Genomic DNA, 26,081 nt, shown 5'->3' on the forward strand with positions numbered 1-26,081 from the left:
CAGACTTCATTTTGAATAACCCTGTATGTTGATGATGACAAGACGAGTTAAGTGAAATATTAATGTAAATATTTGTAAATCCCAAAAGTACATTAAACGAATAACAAAAATGCTAAATATTGATATTTAGCATTTTTGGTAATATGTAAGGTCTGTGATAAGAGTGTTTATATGCATATCAAGAATAATGCAAACAGATGACATATAGAATTCAATGGTACTCATGTTATAACAAACATCTATAAAATGGAATTGCATAAGGCAATGCATGACCAGACAAGGATAAAATACATATTATATTATATTGCACAAAATTGAAAATTACAATTAAAAATTTAATTGCAGCAAAAACTGTCGACAGAGTGTCATTAAAATAGGCAAAATTCACTCTTCTTATTAATTCTGAAAAATAACAGTAATATTTTAAAGGAAGTCTGTAAAAGTAAAAGAATAACTTTCTTTTACAATAAAACTTTAATACCCCAAAAAACCTAAATCCTCGGTTACAATGCCATTCAGCAACATCAACTTTCCTAATAAAATAAAAAATATACAACTATTCATACAAAACTAATCACAACATTATCAATATTTTCTTTACAGAAATGATACGTAATACTATGAATTATATTTATATAGTATATTTTTTTACATATAACTTAAGGTGTTTTGCACCATATTTGAAAGACCACCACATTTAACAAGTACATTTAAAAGCAGGGTAAAATATTATTAGCAAATGAAAGAAGAACTAGAAATGCAGAATAGTGAATGTCCTTGTAGGAGTCTTTAAACAGATTATACTTAACTCCACTTGCATGGGTGTGTGTGTGTGTGTGTGTGTGTGTGTTTTTCACACAAACTTTTGTCCAACCAGCACTTCTCAGAATACTTTCACTAAAAGTTTCTTCTTCCTTTTATTTTAAATTATTAAAAATTCAAGAAATTTCAGTTTAATAGAATAAAGATCCCAATACACATTTTTGCACACCTGCTAGTGCATTTTTGCACACCTGCTCTTAACTCACTTAAGATTGATAATGCTTGAGTTGTAGTTCTAATGTAATTTTGAAAGGATCTACTGAATGCAAGTATAAGAGAGAAAAAAACACTTCTCTGTATCAAGAAATTTAATTTTGCAAATTTTACAGAAAATTAACAAATAATATTAATACTGAAAGACATCTGTATCAGTACATATATTCGTGCCTTCTTTTGTCCATTTGTCCAAGAATGTAATGGACTTTTGTCCACAAAGTCCATTACATTCTTGCTAACGAAGTACAGAATAAATGTAAAACAAAGACACTCCTGGGTTTTTTAATGTTAATAACATTATTAATTTTCTGTGAAATTTACTGCAAAATGAAACCTCTGTAATGTGATGTATGGGTAGAATAGTGGGCATGAAAATGTAAGGTGCTTTCTTGTTTGTGGCACAGTGGCCACAAATTATACAGTGAGGTGCTTCAGTCACAGCATGGAAAGAGTTGTCTGCCTAGAGAACAGATTTTGTGTTCAATAAACATTTTTTCAAACTGACAAAACCTTCAGAAAATCATAATTGTTTTAGCTTTTTATATCATCAGTATGATTAGAATCTTCATTCAAAAAACTCAAGTCTACATTGGCCAAACTCTGCTGATTAACATTTCCTGCATAAGTTAGAAACATATCTTTTAAAAAAGTCAGTTCTTTGGTAAGCACTGTGACCTTAGTTTCCAGCATTTCATTTTCTTCTCGCAACTGATTAACTCTATTAATAAAATCTTGAGTTTTCAGTTTGCTTTTGCTTCGACACTTCTTTACTGCAAGATTATTTCTCTCTCTCCTTTGGCGATATTCTACACTACTCTTATCTGGCGTACAGCGTTTCTTTCCATAGCTGACACTTTTGGAATATTTCTCACAACTGTTATCATCGTCATCTAGTGATGTGCTTTCTTTCTGATCTGCCATGTGTGCTGTATACTTTGACTTCACCTGTAAATAATAAATATATAATTATTCTATAGTCTTATTGCAGATACAGCACAGAGATTAGCAGAGAAGAGAAGGCAGTTAAAAGTTCAAAAGTGATATTCAAATCATTTCACTTCAAATAAAATATCTAATTTGATAGTATAAACCAAATAAAATATCTAATTTGATAGTATAAACCAGGGCTATGATGCTCAATACGTTCTATATTGATTTCAATATTTGAAAAAGAATAAGAGAAGTTTACCTCAATATGATACGTAGAACACTTCTGTATGACACTCTCCAGAAATTAAAACAAATAAAACATTAATGCAAGATAATTAAAATAAATTCAAAACTATTAAAAAATCAATTGAACAATTAAAAATTAATTACAAAAATTTTAACGTAAATATGAAAAACCATTTTCCTTCCTTATTGTTGAAAATCATTTTTCACATTTATGTTAAGATTTTTGTAATTAATTTTTAATTGTTTTCAATTGATTTTAATTATTTTCAATTTATTTTATATTAATGTTTTATTCATTTTAATTTCTGGAGAGTGTCATATGGAAGTGTTTATCTCAATATGATAGGTAGAACTTCTCTTATTCTTTTACAAATAATATCTAATATAAAATCAGGCTACATCATCTCAGTGTCTGCCTCTCTTTATGAGCGTAAAACATAGCAAAACATATGAGAAATTTTTCAACACAAAACCAACTCTTAAGAAGATCTACAGAGCATCCAACCTTTTTTTTTGGCTAAGGGCCAAAACAGATAAAACGATGGGAGGTCAAGGGACATGTGAGCCATTTATACATTTTTAAAAATAAGATTTTAATTTTATTGATCAATATTTATATTTACAGCTAAAGTAAGATTTTTTAATAATCAAATTCAAAAATCCTTCACACTTATCATACAGTATTATCATAATGTAATATAATACAGGAAAGCAATACAGAAAAATTAAATATTACCAAAATGTGATATTTTCAAAAGTCAATATGAAAATTGGTACTGCTTTTCACAAAAATGGTCTATATCACGGAGAGGAAGTGCATTGTCAGTAAAGCCAGCTGGCTATCAATAATTGTACCTGACAGATGAAGCTCAATGTGTGCATATAATTAGATTTAATCTAATTCCTGAATTTTTCCTAACTGTGTGATAATTAATGGAGATTTCTGCAATTTTCAGTGCAGAAATCAAAGAAAACGTTTTCAAAAAAACAGCTATTAGGTGTTTCAGCTGTGTAGACAGAGTGAATAAAGACGATGCGAACTGCTAAAATATTGTCTAGGGTCTCCTTGACCCAGTGCAATGGCTTCAGGATTAAGAAAGGATTCAACAAATTGTTGGAGGGGATGTACAGACAAGGGTGTTTCTTTTTTGGCTGATGGGAATATAAACTTGCTAACTTGCATCATGTTGCCACCACTAATAATAATAATAATCCATGCTCAGAAATGCCAAACGACATCATGTGAAAGTCCAGTTCACAGGTAACAACTAAGGTGATACAGTTGCCGATGCCCCCTCCAAAGGAGGCACAGGACTGTCTATTATTTCGAATGCCAGTGTGGCAAATACTAAATCAGGCAGTTGTACCATAAGATGGGCACATGCATACTTAAGAATATCAAGATAAAGAAACCACTGGGTGGCAGAGATCATAATATATTGATGTAGGATACACTTAAAGATATAACCACTGTCAAGCATAAAGGGAAGGGGATTTTTCTTTCTTAAAGGCAATTACAGTACTCTTGGAGAAAAAAAAAAAAAAAAAAAAAACGATGAAAGTGGCAACTGTAAATTAAATGGAAGGTATTCAGAGAAGTAATCATTGAAACTACTAAGATTTTTATAACAACAAAGAAATGTTATTTGAGGTTTTTTTTTTTTTATGTAAACCCCAAACACGAGATGTATTAGAACCTTTAGTACTTAGAACTGTGCTTGGGTTGGGGGTTAGCGTTAGCATTAGCATTAGTAGAGGCATTTGATGCAAGAAAGCAAGCTTATGCAGCATCAGCCAAAAAAAAAATAATAATAATAAAATAAAATAAATAAATAATAACCACTTCCACTTACCCCTCTGTTCATTCGAAATACCTGTCCAGCTGAGCCTTAAACTTATTTAGGCTATCAACTTCCACGACAAGGGATGGAAGTCTGTTCCACCAACCAACCACCCGCTGGCTAAAGGCAAATTTCCGCACATCTATCCTACATCTGTCTTTCCTCAATTTGAATTTATGCCCTCTTAGGTGATTATTCTGAGCAAGAGGGACAATCCCATCAGCATTGAGCATGCTCAAACCATTCAAGGCTTTATACACATCTATCAGATCACCTCGCTCGTGCCTAGTCTCCAGACACTGTAATTTGCAAAACTTAAGCCTTTCTTCGTAAGAGCACCCCTTTGTTCCATTCACAACTCTTGTTGCCCTTCTCTGTACTCGTTCCAGCAGCTCTACATCCTTCTTGAAATGAGGCCTCCAGGCCTGTATACAGTACTCTAGGTGTGGTCTGACCATTGCCTTATACAAGGGAATAATCACCTCCTTATCCCTGCTAGAAAAATTCCTATATATCAATGACAATACACCATGAGCTACTCTTGCAGCCCGTCTGCACTGCTCAGAGAACTTCATATCTGCCTGCACAACCACCCCCAGGTCCTTTTCATTCTCTACCACTGTCAGTGTAGTACCACAGAGTTGATACGTTGCTCTGGGGTTGCTGTTTCAGATATGTAGTACTTTACATTTGTCAATGTTAAACTTCATTTGCCACCTCTCAGCCCATCTGCTCAAACCTTCCAGATCCTGTTGCAGCAGCATAGTGTCAGTAGTGTCCTTGACAACCCTGCCAACTTTCGTATCATCTGCAAACTTGGACATTAAGCTTGATATACCATCATCAATATCATTTATAAATACAGAAAACAATAATGGACCCAATACTGAACCCTGAGGGACTCCACTAATAACATTAGTCCACGATGAGCAGTGTCTACTGATTACCATTCTCTGTCTTCTCCCCCTCGACCATCCCTTTATCCATAGCAGCAATTTGCCTCCAATGCCATACTGCTCCAATTTGTGCAGCAGTCTTCCATGTGCAACAGTATCAAAAGCCTTTCTAAGATACAAGTATATAATATCAAAGTTATTCCCTGCATCCAGTTCTTTTGTGACTGCATCATAGTATCCAATCAAATTGGACAGGCAAGACTTGACCTTAACAAAACACAGTTATAGCTGTGTCCGAGCTATAACTGAAGTCTTGTCTAGATGATCCTGCAGTGCTTCTTTAATCAGTGCCTCCATTAATTTTCCGGGAACAGAAGTTAAACTCACAGGTCTATAATTACTTGTGTCAGCCTTTGATCCTCCTTTGTGAATTGGGGTCACATTTGCACATCTCCAGTCCATGGGTACCTCCCCTGAGTCCAAGGAAGCTCTCATAATTATGGCTAAGGGTTTGCTTACTTCCTTTGCTGCCTCCTTTAATATAACTGGATAGATCCCATCCACCCCAGGTGCCTTTCTTGTCTTTATCTTCAACAATTTCTCGTCCACTTTACTCTCAGAGATTACAAGATTCTCTAGCTTACTGCCAGAGTTGAATACACCTCTGGCATTCCCCTCGCTGAATAACTCCTCATGTGTGAATGGCGATGCAAAATATTCATTTAGTTTGTTAGCTACCTGAGCAGGATCATCAACAGTTGACCCATCGATATCAAGTGGACCGATCTGATTCATCCCCTTCCTTCTAGAGTTTACATAAGTAAAGAACTCTTTGCTGTTTTTCTTTGCATCCCTTGCCAAAGATATCTCGTAATCTGCCTTCGACTGCCTAACCTCCTTTGTAACTTGGTTACAGATCAACTTGTATCTATCATAGGCTTCTGTGTCACATGTTAATTTGTATGTATCCCATGCATGTTTCTTCTCTGCCATATGTCTCATTAGTTCATCTGACATCCATTTAGGCCTAAACCTTGAACAATATTTCTTAGTTGGTATGTAAAGCCTAGTAGCTTCCACGATAAGTTCTTTGAATGCTTCCCATTTTGAATTTCCTGTTGGTAACATCATCAGTTGGTCCCACTGTATAGAATTTAAATACTGTCTCAGTCCTTCGTAGTCGCCTTTACGAAAGCAATAACCCTTCCCTTTACCCCTAATGGTAGTTACCTCTTTGAGTAAATCCCACTTCAGCTGCCATCTTGTGATCACTGCCACCTAGTGGTTCATTTATCTACAGATTCTTAATGCATGAAGAATCACTACTGATAATCAAATCAAGAGTATTACTCCTTCTAGTTGCCTCCCGAACATGCTGATGTAGAAAACAATCATCCAATAAATCCACAAAAGCCTTGCTAGTGTGTGAGTGACCAGCCCCCAAATTCCAGTCAATATCTGGGAAAGGTTGAGAAGACGAAAGAAGACATTTGTTGATATTGGACTTGAACTTCTAGAAACTAATTTTCAGGAAATACGTATTAAGGAAGGTTGTTCCTGAAAACGGCAGTTGAATGAATAAACAATGAAGATGAAAAGTTGGTTCTTTGAGTTTGAAGTTAGACAGTAAATGGATGTTGGTTGGTGGCTGCACGTGTTCGGACTGTTTTGAAGGATAGAGCGGGAATTATAGAAGCCAATTCAGAAAAACAGTGCCCATGGAAATATCTGTAGAAGAGGCATGCAGCAGAAACAGTACGTCTAAGAGACGCGAGTGGAGAGACTCTGTTAGAGATGAATCATTAATTAACCTAACTGCCCTCTTCTGAAAGGAATCAAGAAGCCTGAGAGAGATTTTGGGGACACCACCCCAGATGTGGGAACAGTATTCCATGGTAGTGCCGATTTGCGATTTATACAGAGTGAGCAGCTGTTTGGAAGAAAAGTAACGCCGAGAGCGAAAGAAAAAAACCAAGTTTTTTAGATGCAGAGGAAGCTAAATTTTTCTAATGTGCTTGTGCCAAGAGAGATGAAAAGTCAGAGTAATCCTCAAAAGAGATATATCATTTTACCTAGAAATCGGAGTGTCACCAAAGATAAGCATAGGAGCAGAAGAATCCTTTTCGCAAGATATAAGACAAGACTGAGTTTTAGAAGGATTGAAATCAACTAAGTTGTCTTTGCCCCACTGGATAATTACCTGAAGATCGGAATTTAAGGAATTGGTAGCAGAGTTTCAAGAAGTTGAAGCTGATTGAGCAGGGAAAGGTTTCTCAAAATGGAAAGTGGAATACAATGTGCTATCATCGGCAAAACTATGGATAGGATTTCCAGTCAATGGAAGAAGGTCATTAATATACAAGAGGAAAAGAACTGAACCTTGGGGTACACCGGCATTAGTGGAGAAGTTAGAAGACAGAGAGCCATCTCCCATCACCCTCAGTGAGCGATCAGAGAGAAAACTGGATAGCCAATTACAAAAAACATTGGCAAACCATAAGATGGAAGCTTGTTTAGAAGACCTTTATGCCAAACATGATCGATCGAAAGCCTTTGAGATGTCAAGAGCAACTACTTGTGTTTCTCCGAACCTTTCCACTGAATTAGTCCATAAATGGGTAACATAAGCCAGAATATCATCAGTGGATTGACACTGACAGAATCCATACTGGCGATGGTTGATCAGATGGAAGGTTTCCAGGTAGTTTAAGAGTTGGCGGTTAACTAATTTCTCCATTACTTTAGAAAGAGTAGAAGTAATTTCAATGGGACGATAATTGGATGGAAGGGATTTGTCACCCTTTTTAGGAACTGGCTGGATATGAGCAAATTTCCAAGCAGAAGGAAAAACACCTTTGGAATAAGAAAGTGAAAAAAGGTGGCAAAGAACAGGAGTAAGTTCAGGAGCACAGGTTTTGAGAACAAGTGGAGAAATACCATCGGGACCTGGAGCTTTCTTAGCATCAAGATTCGTAAAAATCCTTCTAACATCCTTTTGATGGAAGACCACAGGAGGCATTGAATGGAGCATGTTGGGAATGGTGGGAGGGGCTTTACCAAGATCATTAATACATGAGTTGGAAGAAAAATGGGATGCATTGTCACTTCAGCCAAGGATAAAGCAGGTCAGCTTTATCCTTGGCTGAAGTGACAACAGAACCATCTGGTTTGGACAGAGGTGGGAGCACAGATGGGCAAAAGTTGCGGCCAATAGCTTCGGCAAGAGACAAGAATGCTTGGCTACCATTAGGGTAAGAAACACGTTTTCTACTCGTAGCCTGTTCAAACTCTAGTTTGGACTGATTAATAACTGCTTTACAATTGTTGTGAGCTTTGGTGTAGGCAGAAAATGAAACTGAAGAATTAGAAACAAGCCAATTATGATATGCAACGTTCTTTTCTTGAACAGCCTTAACACATTTATTCAAAAACCAAGGTTTAGATAAAGGACGAGAATTTAAAGTGGAGTGTGGGATAATGATTTCCATTCCTGCAAGTATAAGGTATAAGGTATGTTAGTGTCTAACGGCTCCTGGGATTTCTCCCATCTCCGCGGGTGTACATTGTATCGGGGCCAGAGATTTGAAGTGTGTGGGGGTCATGTGCTGTATATTGTGTTGTGCCCTTTGTTCCTCCGGTCTATTAGCCGCCGAGCCCCTAGTGGGACCCGACGTTACCACACCATGCCACGGGGAGGCTGACCGGGTGTACCACTGTAGCTAGAGTACTCTGGCGGGTCTTGCCACCTACTTTCCTGGGATTTCAGTGGCTAGGACCAGATTTGAGAATGAGATGTTCGCTGTTTCTTGAGCAACGGTTGTAATTTTAACAGAGCGTAGGGTTGTTCGCTGATAACTTGTTCTAGGGCCAAATAGGTCGGGCAGTAATTTTGATGTTTTTAGATTTAGACCTGTGGGGAATGCGTGTGTGTGTATATATAAATATATGTATATACACACACACGCACACATATATATATATATATATAAACTAAATAAAAAAAAAAAAAAAAAAAACGTGCAAGAGAAAAGTAAGGGAGGAAGGCAGAAGACTGGAGGGTAGGAAACAGAAGAAAGGGGCCAAAAGGGAAGATGGCCCCTGATGACAGTGTGGCATGCCCAGTGCCTCACCAGAGAGAGGAGTGGGGTGGCAGGTGGACAAAAACCACCACCCCACAAAAAAAAAAAAAAAAAAAAATCATTCTGTAAGAGAAAAATAGGGGGGGGGGAGTAAAAGAACGAAAACAGAAGAAAGAAGCCGAAAAAAATAAATAAATAAAAAAATAAAAAATAATAAAATAAAAAATGAGAGAGAGATATATTCCGCAAGTTCAGGGTAGGTACAGCTAGCACGGCCAGTCAGTTGGAGCCGACAACTTGTTGGAAATCCAGCAGTGTGAGTGCTGCTATGGTGGATGGGTCATGTTCAGTAAGGTCTAGTTCAGGTGCCGTCATTGGGGCTCCATTTGGTGAGTCTGTGTCGCATCCAGACTGAAGGCTGGTCCAGTAGTCCATCAGAACGAACAGTGGGTGTGGTCAAAACCGGGAGTCCAAGATTGATGGTCAAGTCCAGGGATCGATGCTAGGCCTCTTCTTGATGAAATGTGTCACATCTGGTCGAGAGAAGTTTATCCAGAAATCAATGATGAGGAATTTGTCAAGGTATGTGCGGACCCTGTCTTTTATTGCACTGCTGGTCAAGTCTTGTGCAAGTTGGTCCAATGCGTTAGCATCCATGGCTCAATGATGCGTAGCAACAATTGGCAGTCATGGTTGTTATGACCTGTTGATTCGTATACTAAGGTGGTGGTAGCGCTTTCTGCCTGGTAAATAAGTCCATTGCAAATTGAGTCAGAGCTCGGTAAGTTTCTTCATTCTGTAGGGTGAGGTGTTCTTGATTTTGGTAGTTGAAGCGTAGTTTTGTTATTAGGATCCTCCTGAAGTCCTCGTAGATTTCACAGCTGTGGGCAAGGTGCTCCCACGTCTGATCCTCTCCACAGTGGCAGCGGGGTGAGTCTGAAATTCTGAAGTCATGTAGTTTTTTCTGGAAGGAGCCATGTCCAGTGAGGAGGTAGGTAGCATAGAGTCCTGGTGAAAACCAGACAGGTGTGAGGGGGTAGGAGGCCCTGACATCAGGGAGGAATCTTTTGGTGACAGCGCCTTTAGTTGATGCCTGCCATCTTTCTTGCCAGGTGTCTGTTAGATGTTCATTAAGTCTCTTCTTTTCAGCGTTTCTATTATTTGCTGGGTCAGTGGTGAAACCTACACAAGTAACTGCTCTTCCTTTGGCTATTTGGTAGAGCAACCCATGACGAACAATCTCCAGGTCCAGTGGAAGAGATCCAGTGAGGACCTGGAGCGCATGGGTGCTGACAGTGCGACAGGCACGCGAGGACAGAAGGAGAAGAGAGCGCTGGATAGTTCCTAGGCGCGATCTGTTTACTACAGTATTGGCCTTCTTGTACCAGACTCCAGAAGCATAGGTGATAACCGGGATGAAAACTGCCTTATAGAAAAGTGACAGCGTTCTCTTCTTTAAGCCCCAGTCCTTCCGGGCAACTCTTGAGACTTGGGCAGCATACTTCCTGATCTTAATCCTGAGTTGGTCTAGATGAGGAGTGAAAGAAAGGTTTTTGTCTAAGATCAAACCTAGATATTTAAGCTCTGTTTTTAGTTTTACTGTAACACCATTGACCTTGATTTGGGGTGGTCTTCTCAAATCAAGGATGCCTTTTAGTAGGATCGAATTGGTTTTCTCTGGGGAGATCTTTAGGTTGTTATGCTCTGCCCAAGCTTGAAGGGTAGAGATGGCCTGGTTGGCAGTTGCTTCTAGTTGGGTTCTGTTATTGGCAGAAAAGAGCATGACCAGGTCATCTGCATAGGCCTGGGTTTGTACATTGTTGAGTTTGGTGTTCAGGAAATCATCCAGCACCAGATTCCAGAGGAGAGGCCCCAGGACAGATCCCTGAGGGCATCCCCTGAAGACTGGTCTGGAGACACTGCAGTGGGGAGCAGACACGACAACTCGCCGGTCCTGGAGATAGGTCTTGATGCATCTATATAAGTTTTCTGGGACATGCGCTCTTCGGAGCCTGCCCAGGACGCTGGGCCACCAGAGGGAATCGAAGGCACCAGCAAAGTCAAAGGAGATTAGTAGAAAGTATTTGGAGTTGCAGTTGGTAGCAGCTTCAATGATTGTTTCCAGTGCATCAATCGTGGAGCGTCCTTTCCGGAAACCGTACTGCTTAGGTGAGGAGAGACCAGCGTCATTGTAGTGGGCTTCTATTCTATGGGAGATCATCCGTTCGAGAAGTTTGCTGAAGACTGGCAGCAGTGCAATGGGCCGGTAAGATTGTGGCAGATCATGTGGTTTGGTTGCATTCTTCAATATAAGTCTAAGGATTGCAGTCCTCCATTGTGTGGGGAAGAATCCTTGGTGGAGACAGTGGTTTAACAGGTTGAGTATTGTAGTGGGAATAAGTTCAATGGCCTTCTGGACGATTTCTGGATCGAGCATGTCTCTGCCCGGAGCCTTCTTGTTTCTGATTCTAGATGCAGCTAAGTTGAGCTCGGTTGTGGTGAAGGGTTCTTCAATTGCAATTGTGTGATATGTTTCATTTTCCGTGCAGAGCTGTAGCTGTTCCAGTGTGTGTGGGTCAGCAGGCTGCTGGAATGTAGCGTCTAGAATATTATTGATAGTATCTTGCCACGATCTGGTGTACAGTCCGTTCGGTAATTTTGTAGTTGATACGACCTCACCTCTGGGGAGCTTGTTAGTGGTCACTTTGTACACAATCCCCCAGGGATCGGCGTTCCCTTCAGTGCTTAAAAGGGCTTCCCATGAGCGCCTTTTCCGCTGTTTTATTGTTGTGGTACACTGGTTCCTGGTCACTCGATATTGCTGCAGTAAAGCCTCTGTTTCTTCTGGAGGCCATGTTCTTCTTGCACGTTGATAGCGTTTTCGTCGGTAAATGACTTCGCGTCTAAGAGTCTGGAGTTCAGGTGACCACCAGGGGACAGCACCAGGTGTCCTGCAAGTATAATTTCACTGACACAATCTGAGCAAACGTTGACATCACAAGTTTTCAAACAGTAATCCGACCAAGGAAAAGAAGAAAAGAAATCTCGCAGGTCATCCCATTTTGTATTCTTGTAATGCCAAACAACACGAGGTTGGGAATAGCCATGATATAAAGGCTCCATTGGAGAAGAGACAATCACCAAGTAGTGATCTGAAGTGCCTAAAGGACCTCTCACTTCAACCGTGTACTTAGAAGGTTTGTTTGTTTGTGAGAAAAAGATCAAGCGTGTTGGCTGTATGAATAGGATTGTCCGGTATTCTTGTAGGTAAATGAACAATCTGTGCAAGGTCATTAGTAATTGTAAAAGCCTCAGCATCTCGACCAGCTGGGTCAGTGTGACTAGAAAACGGAAGCCAGCTGGAGTTGTGAACATTGAAATCACCAAGGAAAATTACCTCACTGTTAGGAAAGTTGGAATGGAGAAAGTCAAGTTGCAAAGAGAGGAAGTCAAAGAACTCCAAGTGATTAGTGGAGTTGGGAGAATGGTAGAGACAACATGAATTTGACACAATGAGGTAGAGAGATTTTAAGCCAGAGAACATCGAAGAGAGGCGATTCCAAATTACCAAGTCTCTGACAGGGAATATCAGAACGGACATATCCACAAGTACCACCTTTGAGACGAAAGGTATCATACAGCGAATAATTTGGGCATCTGAGATGAGCAGTAGTTGAATCAACCGATAACTGAGATTCTGTCAGAAAAAGTACATGGGGTTTGGCAGACTGCAATTGAAATGGACATCGTTGAGATTAGAATTGAGACCACGTATATTTGTGAAATGAATTAGGAAGTGTCTGGGAGATTTAGATCTTTTTGCAGATAAGCTTGCTCAATTAGTTTGACAATTCATGGTGTATTCAATAGTAAGAAAAAGTGGGTGGGACATGTGCTGTATGAAGTAATGAAATTTTTGGATATGGCGTACACATGGTAAGAATATACCCAGATCCTTGACATAACATGGCCTTGACAATGCCCCCCCCCCATACACACTACTCGGACTCCCTCCAGTCACTATCTGGCAGAGTAGAGGTAGCAAGATTATACACTAGCTGATCCTGAAGCCTCCTAGAGAGTTACCAATAGGTTCGGTCTGGTGTACTAACTAGCGGCCGACCTGCGAACACTGTTTTAGAGCTGTACCCTCGAAATGTAAGGAATAATGGATCTCATCACGATGTTCATCATAACCTCAAAAGTCATCAATTTATTTATTTATTTCGTATGATGTGATCAATACACGAAGGAACCAGTTTTTTCTTGCTTCCTTCGTGTATCGTGGCCGGGATATCCAACCAACCGGTTGGTTCGGCACCATCGTGATATCCAGCCCGAGGAGGGAATCGAACCCACGACCTTTGGGTTGCCAGGCAGGCACTTTACCTACCCGGCTAGCCCGGTCGGCAGTCATCAATCATACGGCATGATGGAAGAGATGGGGAAGGGTTGACCGGAACTTAGCTCTAGAGACTAAACATGGGTTCCATCACTTCAAGCCTCCAATAAGCAAAGTGGTGGTATTGCACCGGTAGATGAGAGTCATCTTGTATCCGTTTAGGTGTAAACCTAAACAGATGCAAGATGAACTGTAAATTGTAATTAAGACGCAGTTGGGGAAGTAATCATAGAGGCTATCAAGTTTTTTTTAAATACTAACTAGGATGATACAGTTCAAGGTTTAGACCAAAATAGACGTGAAATGAACTGTGAGACTAGTGGCAGAGAAGACAAATGCATGGGATGATTATAAATGAGAAGGGAACATGGAATCCTACAGCAAGTACAGACTAGTCTGCAATCACGTCATTAAGGGAGTTAGGCAAGCTAAAGCCGATTATGGGAAGTCCTTGGCTAAGGATGTAGAGAAAGGTAGCAAAGAATTCTTTTCTTACATTAACAATACAAGGAAATTGATGAACACTGGCCCACTATATATGAATGGCATAACAATTGATGATCCTGTTCAGGTTGCTGAAAAATTAAAAAAAAATGTATATATATATATATACAGGGTGTCTCAAAAATATTGGTACAAATGTTTAGGGGAGGTAGATAACATCTAAAGGAATGTGAATCGCATAGGAAACCTTAACCGGAAATGTCACAGGAAAGTAGTAGCAGAGGCACAAGAAGTAGAAATGGGACAAGGCAGTAATTAGTGTCAAACATTTGACATAATATTAACAATGGAGTACGAGATGGATGCATTTCATGATGTTACAACAGATGCTCGAAGGTTCCACCATGAGACGCGATGCATGCATGACACCGACGCAGCATGGATTGGCGGACACGGTCGAACACACCTGGAGTTTCTTTGACAGTAGCAGCAGCACAGACTAGTCTCGCCACGAGATCCATTTCTGTCTCCACAGGCGATTCATACACGATAGATTTGAGGGCTCCCCACAGAAAGAAATCAAGGCTCGATAAATCAGGCAAGCGTGGGGGCCAAGCAACGGGTCCACCACGGCCAATCCATCGACGCCCAAAACGTCTGTTGGCATGCTCTTTGTGCGGCGACTACTGCTTGAATGAGTAAACTAGAAATTTTCCCTCTCGTGAACTGATGAACAGTGCCGTCTACAGACTTACGGTGACATTTCCGGTTATGGGTTCCTATGTGATTCACATTCCTTTAGATGTTACCTACCTCCCCTAAACGTTTGTACCAATATTTTTGAGACACCCTGTATATATATTTTGTATCTACATTCATGCATGAAGAAAGTTTAGGGATGGGAATATCAGAAGTACACCAAGTTATAAATGAGAGCTAAATGATTTTGTTATTAAGAAAGAGGAACAGAAATTGCAGAAGATAAAAAGTAAATAAGAACTTGTGTCTGATGTAACCTATCCAATTATATTAAAATAATCAGCAAGAGAGGCAAGCAAACCCTTTCCCATAATTATGAGAACATCTTTGGATTCAAGGGAAGTTCCTGTAGATTGGAGGTGTGCAAATGTGTCTCCTGTTCATAAAGAGGGATCAAATGGTGACATGAGCAATTATGGACCTGTAAAACTGAATTCTGTTCCAGGGAAAATGAGATCAGTGGTTAAAGAAGTATCGCAGGATCAACTTAACAGGAATGGGATTATGTAAATTCACAGCATGGGTTTGTTAAGGTGGTATCCATTTTGACCAAGTTGATTAATTATTATGAAATAACAAAAGAACTGAACACAAACAATTCTAACATCATATATAGTAAGCGCCGGTAGTAGTGATCACTGGTTATTAGAATCAGCTGCTTTAGAGAATCAAATTCAAAGAACCAATTCAAATCAATAAAATGTACTACACTTTCATTGTTTATTAGAATCACATCTTCGGTTATAAGAATCAATTCTGAATGCCTCTGATATTTTTCTAAAGCATATTTTTGGAGAGATCAAATTTCTAGAGGTCACAACCATAAAACAATTTGCAGTTTACAGTTTATTGGGCCTTTTAGTTTGTACAATCTGTTATAAATGGGTAGTTACTACAGCTTTAACAGAAGAAGAAATTGCCCAGTCTGTTAATGATAATTTTGAGAAGGAGGATGGAAACGAAGATGAATCCGAACAAATTCCAGTTATGAAAAGGCAAACTCGTGAAGCTATAGCCGTCCTGAGGAGAGTGTTGGAAGAAACTGGTGCAAGTAATGAGAAACTGAGAAGTGCAGGCAGATATGAAGTTTTCTGAGGAGTGCAGACAGTCTGCAAGAGTAGCTCATAGTGTATTCTCAATGATATACAGGAATTTTTCTAGCAGGGATAAGGTGGTGATTATCCCTTATATAAAGCAATGGTCATGCCACACCATGAATACTGTATACAGGTCTGGAGGCCTCATTTTAAGAAGGATGTAGAGCTGTTGGAACGAGTACAGAGAAGGGCAACAAGATTAGTGAAGGGAAAAAAGGGTTGCTCTTACGAAGAAAGGCTTAAATTTTGCAAATTACAGTGTCTGGAGACAAGGCACCTGCGAGGTGATCTGATTAAGGTGTATAAAGCCTTGAATGTTTTGAGCATGCCCAATGCTGATGGAATACTTCCTCTTGCTCAGAATAATCATTTGAGAGGGCATAAATTCAAATTGAGAAAAGACAGATGTAGGATAGATGTGCAGAGTTTGCCTTTAGCCAACGGGTGGTTGGGCGGTGGAACAGACTTCCATCCTTTGTTGTGGAAATTGATATCCTAAATAAATTTAAGGCTGAGCCGGACAGGTACTTGGAACGAACAGAGGGGTGAAAACTGAAGCTTTTTTTTTGGCTGATGCTGCATAAGCTTGCTTTCTTGCATCACATGCCTCTACTAATGCTGATGCTAATGTAATCACGAATATAGACTATTATACAATATAGAAAAATCTATAAATAGGCTTTGTAACGATAATTTAAAGCAATCTAAAATAAGTGGCTATTTAAAATTATAATCATAGTACAAAGTGTTATGTTTAATTAATATGTATATTAATTAAGCTTTATACATAAGTATAAAGCTATTTTTATTTTGCTAAGCTGTGGATTTTTCATGCATCATTTAATTGGTAATAAACTTTTGATAATAAAGTGTATATTTGTGCTTTATATCTTTATTTTTATAGCCTGTGGATAATAATCATTGATTTTCACTTATTAGAATCACCGTTTATTAGAATCAAAATTCAATTTTCAAACTTGATCACTATATCCGGTGCTTAGAATAAGTAAAGTAAACTTAGAATAAGTAAAGTAAAGTACTTTTGACACTGTTTCATGCAAAAAACTGCTGCATAAATTGGAGCAGTGTGGCATTGGGGACAAACTATTGCATTGGATAAAGGGGCAGTAATAGTAGTATTTGCCATACAGTGCAAGGAAGCCACGGGCATTTGCTGCACTGGCATGAAAAAAAAAAAAAAAAAAAAAAAAAATCAAGTAGATAAGAAAATACAAATTATATGTTTCCCTCCTCATACAGGTAACTATCCAGTTGACCTTTGATTTTATTTAAACTGTCAGCCTCAACTACTTTCGCGAGGGCAACTTGTTCCAGCAATCAACAACTTGCTGGCTAAAAGAAAACTTCCTACAGTCTAATTTAAACCTCAACCCTTGTAATCTGAGTTTATAGACCCTAGTTCTGCATTTCTTTATAACAGTGAAAATTCTACCTTCATTCATTTTACTAATTCCTCTCAGAGCCTTATACACCTCAATCAGGTCACCTGATTTCCGAACTCTGTAGCCCACATAATTGGAGTCTTTCCTCATACGGTCCTTTTGCCGATCTCACCATTCTAGTTACTCATAATTAGACCCTTTCAAGAAGCTAAATGTCATTTTTCACATGAGGTCACATGAGGTCTCCATACTTGAACACAGTATTCCAAATGTGGTCTTAAAACTGCCTCATACAGTGGGATTATGACCTCCCTATCTTTGTAGGATAATGTTTGATAAATCTTCGATAGGACAGCATGGGCTTTCCTGGTATCTGTTTACATTGTTCAGAAAACTTCATATCTGTCATATCATAACCCCCAGATTCTTTTTTCCTCTACTGTTTTTAATTCAACCCCACCAAATGTATAAGTTATTTTGTGGTTGCTATTCTCCAAGTGCAAGACCTTGTATTTTGCTACATTAAAACATAGCTGCCACTTCTCTAACCATTTTTGAAGTCTGTTCAAGTCATCCTGAAGGAGCACTGCTTGGCACATGAAAAATGTATTGGTAAATGCAAGGTCTGCATATGATCATTAACGACTCTACCAATCTTTATGTTGTCTGCAAATTTTGACATCATGCCTTCTATCCCATTGTTGATGTCATTTACGAAAATGAGAAACAACAGTGGTCCAAGAACTGCTCCTTGAGAAACTCCACTCCTGATGTTACACCAATCTGAAGAATATCCATTAATCACATCCCTCTGCCTTCCGCCGAGCAGCCACCCAGCAGTCCATCTTAGAATCTTACCAGTAATCTCAGCTTGTTCAAGCTTATACAGTAATCACTCCTGACGAACCAAGTCAAATGCTTTGCTAAAATCCAAATAAACCATGTTGAAATTGTTCCCTACACCCAGCTCATGAGTAACTTATGTCAAAATAGCCTACTAAGTTAGTTAAACACAATTTTCCCTTAACAAAACCATGTGTGTCCTTCAGAATGCCATATCTTTCTGAATGTCCCTGGACTGCACTCTTAATCATTGCCTTCCTACCACTGAAGTCAGACTAACCAGTCTGTAGTCCAACTTCAGTCTTAGAACTGCCTTTATGTATTGTTGATACATTGGCTCTTCTTCAAACCAAAGGAATCTCCACCAAATCCAAAGATGCCCTCATAATTAACTTCAATGGTTCAATACACTCCCAGGCGGTGTCCCTCAAAACTACTGGGTATATGCCATCAACTCTAAAAGCCTTACTTGCCTTTATGCTCTTTTTCAAAGGTTAACGGTTCAAAAAAGTTTTTTAAAAGTTATTGGATGGTTGAGCGTCGAAAGACACAGGTTGGTTATAAATAGGCACTGCTCTCTTTGGACTAATGTTATTAGTGGAGTCCTTTGGGGTTCAGTGCTAGGCCCCTTACTGTTTACAGAATTTATTAACAATATTAATGTGGGCATATCAAACTTGGCTGAGTTTACAGATGATACAAATTTTGGCAGGGTGATTAATAACAGGAATCAAAGCAAATTACACTGTAGCAAGATCTATACAGATTAGGCAGACGGGCTGGGAAGTGACAATTTTGGTTTAATATTGGTAAATGCAAGGTACCAACACTAAATAAGTGGAGAACAAAAGAGGTCTAGGGGTAATTTTACAGTCCTACATGAAGTTCCTGAGCAGTGCAGATACTGTTAGTACAATTGATGGAGTTCTGTCAATGATATATAGGAACTTTGCCAGCAGGGACAAGGAGGTGATTATACTATTGCATACAGGTCCGGAAGCCTCGTTTTAAAAAATGAGGTGGATCTTTTAGAACAGGTGCAGAGAAGAGCAACCAGATTAGTCAAGAACACAAACCTTTTGACTGAAGCATATGTTTGTGTTTTTTGACCTTTTTAACTGAGAGCAAGACCTTTTTTGAATTTTTTAACTGTTCAATGTAGAGACAAATACTGTTATCCATAGTTCTAAGTTGCAAATATCTTTTTAAATTGTATAGCATCACCAGAAAATATAAATCTGCTATAGAATTTAAAATCTCAGACACAGCCAGGCAAGCTGTTTTGAAGCTTACTGGCTTCTCATTAGCAAAAATATGAAGAACTGTGAAAAATGTATTTTGTCTAAGTGAATAGTCAATGATGTATGAAAGTAAAATTCATTCATTAACATAACAGTTATATGTGCCCTGGGCTGTGTTTAAGCAGAACTGGCATATGGATAATGGTATATGTCTCTAAGTTGAACATAAACCCAAGTCATATGGTCGAATACTTGTCCCTTGGTCTTCAGTTAGAGCAGAATCTCTCTGTGAATGAAATGAAATGCAAGTACATATGAATCTTGATTTCTTTTCAACTACTGTGCTGAAATATCCCATAAGTGTTATAGGAAGTTGAATATCAATTTTTGTCCTGCTTGTCCTTTAACCAATCTTATAACCTTTATTTCTGACTGCACAACTATAGATTACATCTATAGACTCTTGTTGTCTATAGATGTAATCTATTTTAATGCTACAAAAGCATTTGCCATTGTTCCATACAATAACTTGTAAATTGACTGCATTTGGCCTAGATAATCATCATCATTGCCAAAAACTTTAATTCCTCCTCCCCAACTTTACTTTCTAGTTAGCAGAGGTAAATGATATGAGAATTTCTATTTCTTACATCATTTGCATCATTGTTTTTTAATTTATGAATCCCTGTGTTGAAACTCCATAGCCTGCTCCGATGCTGGCTGGGTGACGATGCTCTCAAGACAACTGTTGCCCATTGTCTTATACTGCTCCAGAAGATCGTCACAAACCTGCAATATCTATTTCTTGTGATCTGACATTAGCAATTGTGGAATCCAGATTGTTTTAAAGAATTGTACTAAATCCTTCCCACTCTTCCACACATTTTCCAGGTCTTAATGCACCAGTCTTCACAAATCAGTTTATCCACTCTTCTCATTTTCTGAGAAAGATGCACTGTAAGAATGGCTGGACCTCAACATGTCCTTCAAACCATTATTGTCACTGACACATCTAATCCACAGTCTAACTGTGCTTACATCAACTTTCATGTCCCTACAAACGTTAGGCATTGGTGAATCTCAATGTGCATAATGTTCTCTGCATTCAGGAACAATAACACACTGCTGCTTCATAGTACATCAATATTGTCCTCCATTTTCACAGATGACTACATCCCTGCAACCATGCGTGCAGTGTTAAAACTTTCAGGATACTGGTAGTAACATTTAAATTTCACTTAACACCACTACACTGTATGCAACATCACACAAGTGGAGTAATATTTGGAGGTATTAGTGTGGTCCTCATATTTATTAGAGTTAAAAGTTTACAAAGAAAACTGCTATTTATGGAAAGTTAAATCAAGAGACTATGTAAATAAAAATTTAAGGAGCAAAATGTAGAAAAAAATTAAGATACTTGTTGTATGTCCATGAAAAAACATCAAGCAGGCTGGGTAAATTACCCATGTGCCACCAACCCCACTAATGTAATTGTATAAAAGCTTCTGGGGGGGGGGGGGTAGTCTACATATTGAAAAAAAATCTACAACTCATTTATAATTTATGTATAGTGAATTTGTGGCCTTTTTTTTTAAATTGAAAGATTGTATTTTTTTATTCTTGAAAGATTGTTTTGCCATTGCAATTCTGGATTGAATCTCAGTTTGACATGAAATTTCCTGTGAAAATAACTGTCCCAGATACCTAAAGTGATCTACTTGTTCTATTCTTACTCCATCAATCTCAATTCAGAATGGAACTGACCTTTCACCCATCATCATTGCCTTTGTTTTCATCACATTTTTCTTCATTCTATACTTCAGCACTTTCTTATTTAGTCTTCTAATAATTTTTTGCAGCGTAGCAGGGCACATGTTAGTATGGCCTGATCGTCAGCAGACTTAATAGCCTGTAAGTACTTTCCACCCATTTTAACCTCCCACTTCTTTTTCCCAAGTGCCTCCTTTATTATCACTTCAGCAAAAGCACTGAACAATCCAGGTGAAAGTAAGCATCCCTTTTTTTTGTCAGTTCTCCTTCATGATTATCACCACATTTTGTCTTCTATATAAGTAACAGATCAGTCCAATAATCTTCTTCTTGCATCCAATTTTCTCAAGCAATGGGAACAGTTCTCTCCAGATTACTGTACTAAATGCCTTCTCGTAATCCACAAAACACACAGAGGTTTCTTCCCATGTCATACATTTTCTCTCCTAACACTCTCAATGGCATCTCTTGTCGGTCTGCCTCTGTGAAAACTGTGCCGTGAGTCATCCAGAAATTGTTCAATATGACTCTCTATAAGGACTTTGATAACTTTCAGCAGAAACTTGGATGCATGGGTAATAAGACTTATAGTTCTGTAGCCTTGGCATACTGTTGGTGTCATCTTCTTGGGTATGGGAATTATGATTGTTGTGCAGAATTCCTCCAACCAACGCTCATACCTATATCTTCTTTATTGGTTCAAATAAGGCTTTCTTCAGATTTTCTCCACTGTATCTTAAAAACTCTACAGATACATTATCAATTCTTGGTGCTTTACTATTGCTATAAATGATATATATATATATTATAATTGCTGTTGTGGTTATTTAAATAAATAAATTAACAATATAGTTTAGGGCTAAAGCCTCAGGTTACGTACAAGTTAGTGCAATTGCATCATTTTTGTCAACTACTTAAGTAGTTACTGTATAAATTGACATCATTAAGTATATCTCATATTGTGAATACCTTCACTACGAGTTGCCACGATATTGCACTACCTCGAATAAGAACGCTTCACCATAGGAGAAGACTATTCTCGCTTATTCTCAGTGGATACCATTACCCATACGGAACCGTTTTGGAGCTTATTGGCTCCTCATCGGTGGGTGGGCAGGTACCCTAGTGTTGCAATGATGACAACCCAGTTGCGAAGTATAAATCCACAATCCTCAAATAAGTAATGCTTTCTCCTATGGTGAAGCGTTACTTATTCGAGGTAGTGCAATATCGTGTCAACTCGTTGTGAAGGTATTCACAATATGAGATATACTTAATGATGCCAATTTATAACTACTCAAGTAGTTGGCTATGTACAGAAATGATGCAATTGTACTAACTTGTACATTAGTTAAACTCTTTACATAACCTAAGCCCTAAACTATATCATAAACTAAATTACTCCACACCATCAGGAATCTCTCATACTGTGGATTTATACTTTGCAACTGGGTTGTCATCATTGCAATACCAGCGTACCTGCCCACCTACCCATTGATGAGGAGCCAATAAGCTCCAAAACGGCACTGAATGGGTGATGGTATCTGCTGAGAATAAGTAAATAGTCGTCTCCTATGATAAAGCGTTACTTATTTGAGGTAATGCAATATTGTGGCATCTCGTGAAGGTATTCACAATATGAGATATACTTAAGTAGTTGGCTATGTACAGAAATTAATACAATTTTAATTATATAAATTAATTAAAAATCTCTTTTATATGAAATATTGACTATTAACACATGCAAAGCTGGCCAAGAACATACCATCTCTTGCACCATAATGATGGAAAATTTAAGTAGGGTTCCATTTAAGCAGTTGCTTCAGACAGGGATAAAATCCCTGCATGCAGTGTACAAACTCTTCTCTATGGGATAAGGTTGGCTGACATTTCACCACTCCCAGAAATACCAGGCAAAGCCTTCTTTAATTCCCTTCTCTCTAAAAATGTTTTCTCTTGATAGGTTCTTTCCTTATCCCTTGCTCAAATTAAGCCTGCATCTCAACACAGATATTAGCATTAGTAAAGCCACATGATGCAAGGAAACAAGCTTATATAGCATCAGACAAAAAAAACCAAATCTTCTAATTTCACCCATCCACTTGCTCCAAATGTTTGTCTAGTTCTGCCTTGAATCTATTTAAGCGATCAACTTCTACAATGACAGATGGAAGTTTGTTCCAGCAATCAATCACATGCTGGATAAAGGCAAATTTCCGCACATCTATACTACAACTCTCTTTCCTCAATTTGAATTTATGCCCTCTCGGGTGATTATTCTGAGCGAGAGGAAGAATCCCATCAGCATTGAGCATGCTCAAACAATTTAAGGCTTTATACACCTCAATCAGATCACCACGCAGGTGCCTAGTCTCCAGACACTGTAATTTGCAAAACTTAAGCCTCTCTTGGTAAGAGGACCCCTTCATTCCCCTCACCAATCTTGTTGCCCTTCTCGATACATTAGCATTAGCATTAGTAGAGGCATATGATGCAAGAAAGCAAGCTTATTCAGCATCAGCCAAAAAAAAAAAAAAAAAAACCCTCTCCCATTTCACCCCTCCGTTCGTTCGAAATACCTGTCCAGTTGAGCTTTAAATTTGTTTAGGCTATCAACTTCAACAACAAGTGATGGAAGTCGGTTCCACCAACCAACCACCCGCTGGCCAAAGGCAAATTTCCGCACATCTATCCGACATCCGTCCTTCCTCAATTTGAATTTATGCCCTCTGAGGTGATTATTCTGAGAAAGATGAAGAATCCCATTGGCATTGAGCATGCTCAAACCATTCAAAGCCTTATACACCTCTATCAGATCACCTCGCCGGTGCCTAGTCTCCAGACTCTGTAATTTGCAAAACTTAAGCCTTTCTTCGTAAGAGCAACCCTTTGTTCCATTTACTAATCTTGTTGCCCTTCTCTGTACCCGTTCCAGCAGCTCTACATCCTTCTTGAAATGAGGCCTCCAGACCTGTATACAGTACTCAAGATGTGGCCTAACCATTGCCTTATACAAGGGAATAATCACCTCCTTATCCCTGCTAGAAAAATTCCTGTATATCATTGACAAGACACCATGAGCTACTCTTGCAGCTCGTCTGCACTGCTCAGAGAACTTCATATCTGCCTGCACAATTACCCCCAGGTCCTTTTCATTCTCCACTACTATCAGTGTAGTACCGCAGAGTTGATACATTGCTCTGGGGTTACTGTTACCCATATGTAGTACTTAACATTTGTCAATGTTAAACTTCATTTGCCACCTCTCAGCCCATCTGTTCAACCTTTCCAGATCCTGTTGCAGCAGCATAGCGTCAGTAGTGTCCTTAACGACCCTGCCAACCTTTGTATCATTTGTACACGCTTTGTACATGCTCAAATACACGCAACATACACGCAACATTTGTACATGCTCAAACAAATCTACATTCTTCTTAAAATGAGGCCTCCAGACCTGTACACAGTGTTCGAAGCGTGGCCTGACCATTTCCTTATACAAAGGGATAATCACCACCTTTTCCCTGCTAGCAAAATTCCTGAATATCATTAACAAAACCCCATGATCTGCTCTGGCATCCTGTCTGCATTGCTCAGAAAACTTCATATCTGACTGCACAATTACTCCCAGGTCTTTTTATTTTCTACCGCCCTAAGTGTAGTATCACATCACACAGTTGGTATGGTCCTCTGGGGTTACTCCTACCCACATGCAGTACTTTACATTTGTCAATGTTACACTTCAGTTGCCACTTCTCAGCCCATTCTGCAAAAATTTTCCAGATCCTGTTGCAGTAGCACACTGCCATTACTGTCATTAACAACCTGCCAACCTTTGCATCATCTGCAAACTTCAACACTAAGCCTGATATACCTTCATCAATATCATTGATAAATATACAAAACAACAGTGGACCCAACACCAAACCCTGTGGGACTCCACTAATAACATTAGTCCACAAGAGCAGCATCCATTGATTACTACTCTTCTCCCACTTAACCACCCTTTTATCCATTGTAGCAACTTACCCTTAATACCATTCTGCTCCAATTTGTACAATAGTCTTCCAAGCGCAACAGTGTCAAAAGCTTTCCTGAAATCCAAGTATATGATATCAAAATTATTTTTGCGTCTAGTTCCTTTGTAACCACATCATAGTATCCAATCAAATTTGTCAGACAAGACTCCCATAACAAACCCATGCTATGTCTGAATTATTGCTGCAGTCTTGTCTAGATGATCCTGCAATGCATCTTTAACTAGTGACTCCATTATTTTACTCGGAACAGGAGTTAAACTAACTGGTCTGTAATTACTCGTGGCACCCTTCGATTCTCCCTTTGTGAATTGGGGATACATTTGCACATCTCCAGTCCGCGGCTTCCTCTGAATCCAAGGGCGGTAAACAGATTCCATTAAAAATATATGTAGTGGAATATTCTTATCGGGTTAAAAACCACCACTCCTGGATTAAGAAGAAAAAAATAATTACATGCATGAAAAATGAACTGATGTGATTAAAGTAGGCCACGATATTATTATTAGCCATATGGTGCAAGGAAGCCTGAAGTGTATGCAGCACCAGCCAAAAAAAAATTTCTGGGTTATCCTGAGTGAGAGAGAAAAAACAAGTCAGAAGTAGAAGGGAATCGCCAAGAAAGAGAAGAATGATGATACCAAGCTCAGGACCCTGGGTGCCTAGCCTCACCAAATGTGTGCCCCTGGGGTTATACAAACTTTGCAAGGGGGGGGGGGGCTAACAGAAATTACACTTACAGAAAATAATTATAATAATAGCAAATACATAAATAATACAATTACATTCAGAAGAAGCATTTAATAACTGAAATACTACAGAAACACCTATTATGTGCAAAAATATCACTTACTTAGACGTCCTTAAGTTTATGAGTGAGAAGATATAAAAACAGTGCTCCTATAAAATAAATAACATGTATTGTTAATTCCGAATTACACAATATTTCAATCCGTTTTCAAACTTATCGATACTTCATTTGACATTATCTTACATCACACTCTCCACTGTATATTGCAATTCAAGCATTTCCTGGATTCTCTTGGTTTCATCAC

General features: G+C 38.7%; 1 protein-coding gene across 1 annotated transcript; it reads right to left on the minus strand.

Moving 5' to 3' along the window:
* Positions 1 to 669: 669 nt before the first annotated feature.
* Positions 670 to 26,073, minus strand: LOC150082752 (CCAAT/enhancer-binding protein gamma-like). The gene is made up of 2 exons (XM_090376808.1): positions 25,880 to 26,073; positions 670 to 1,983 (listed from the first exon to the last, which is right to left on the minus strand). Exon 2 carries the CDS (start codon positions 1,957 to 1,959, stop codon positions 1,570 to 1,572), a length of 390 nt encoding a protein of 129 aa, XP_090232934.1. The 5' UTR covers positions 1,960 to 1,983; positions 25,880 to 26,073; the 3' UTR covers positions 670 to 1,569.
* Between the last annotated feature and the right edge of the window lie 8 nt (positions 26,074 to 26,081).

Source organism: Mastigoproctus giganteus, chromosome 7 (genome assembly GCF_048544385.1).
Source record: "Mastigoproctus giganteus isolate SK-2022 chromosome 7, ASM4854438v1, whole genome shotgun sequence".
In the NCBI taxonomy this organism is placed as follows: Eukaryota; Metazoa; Arthropoda; class Arachnida; order Uropygi; family Thelyphonidae; genus Mastigoproctus; species Mastigoproctus giganteus.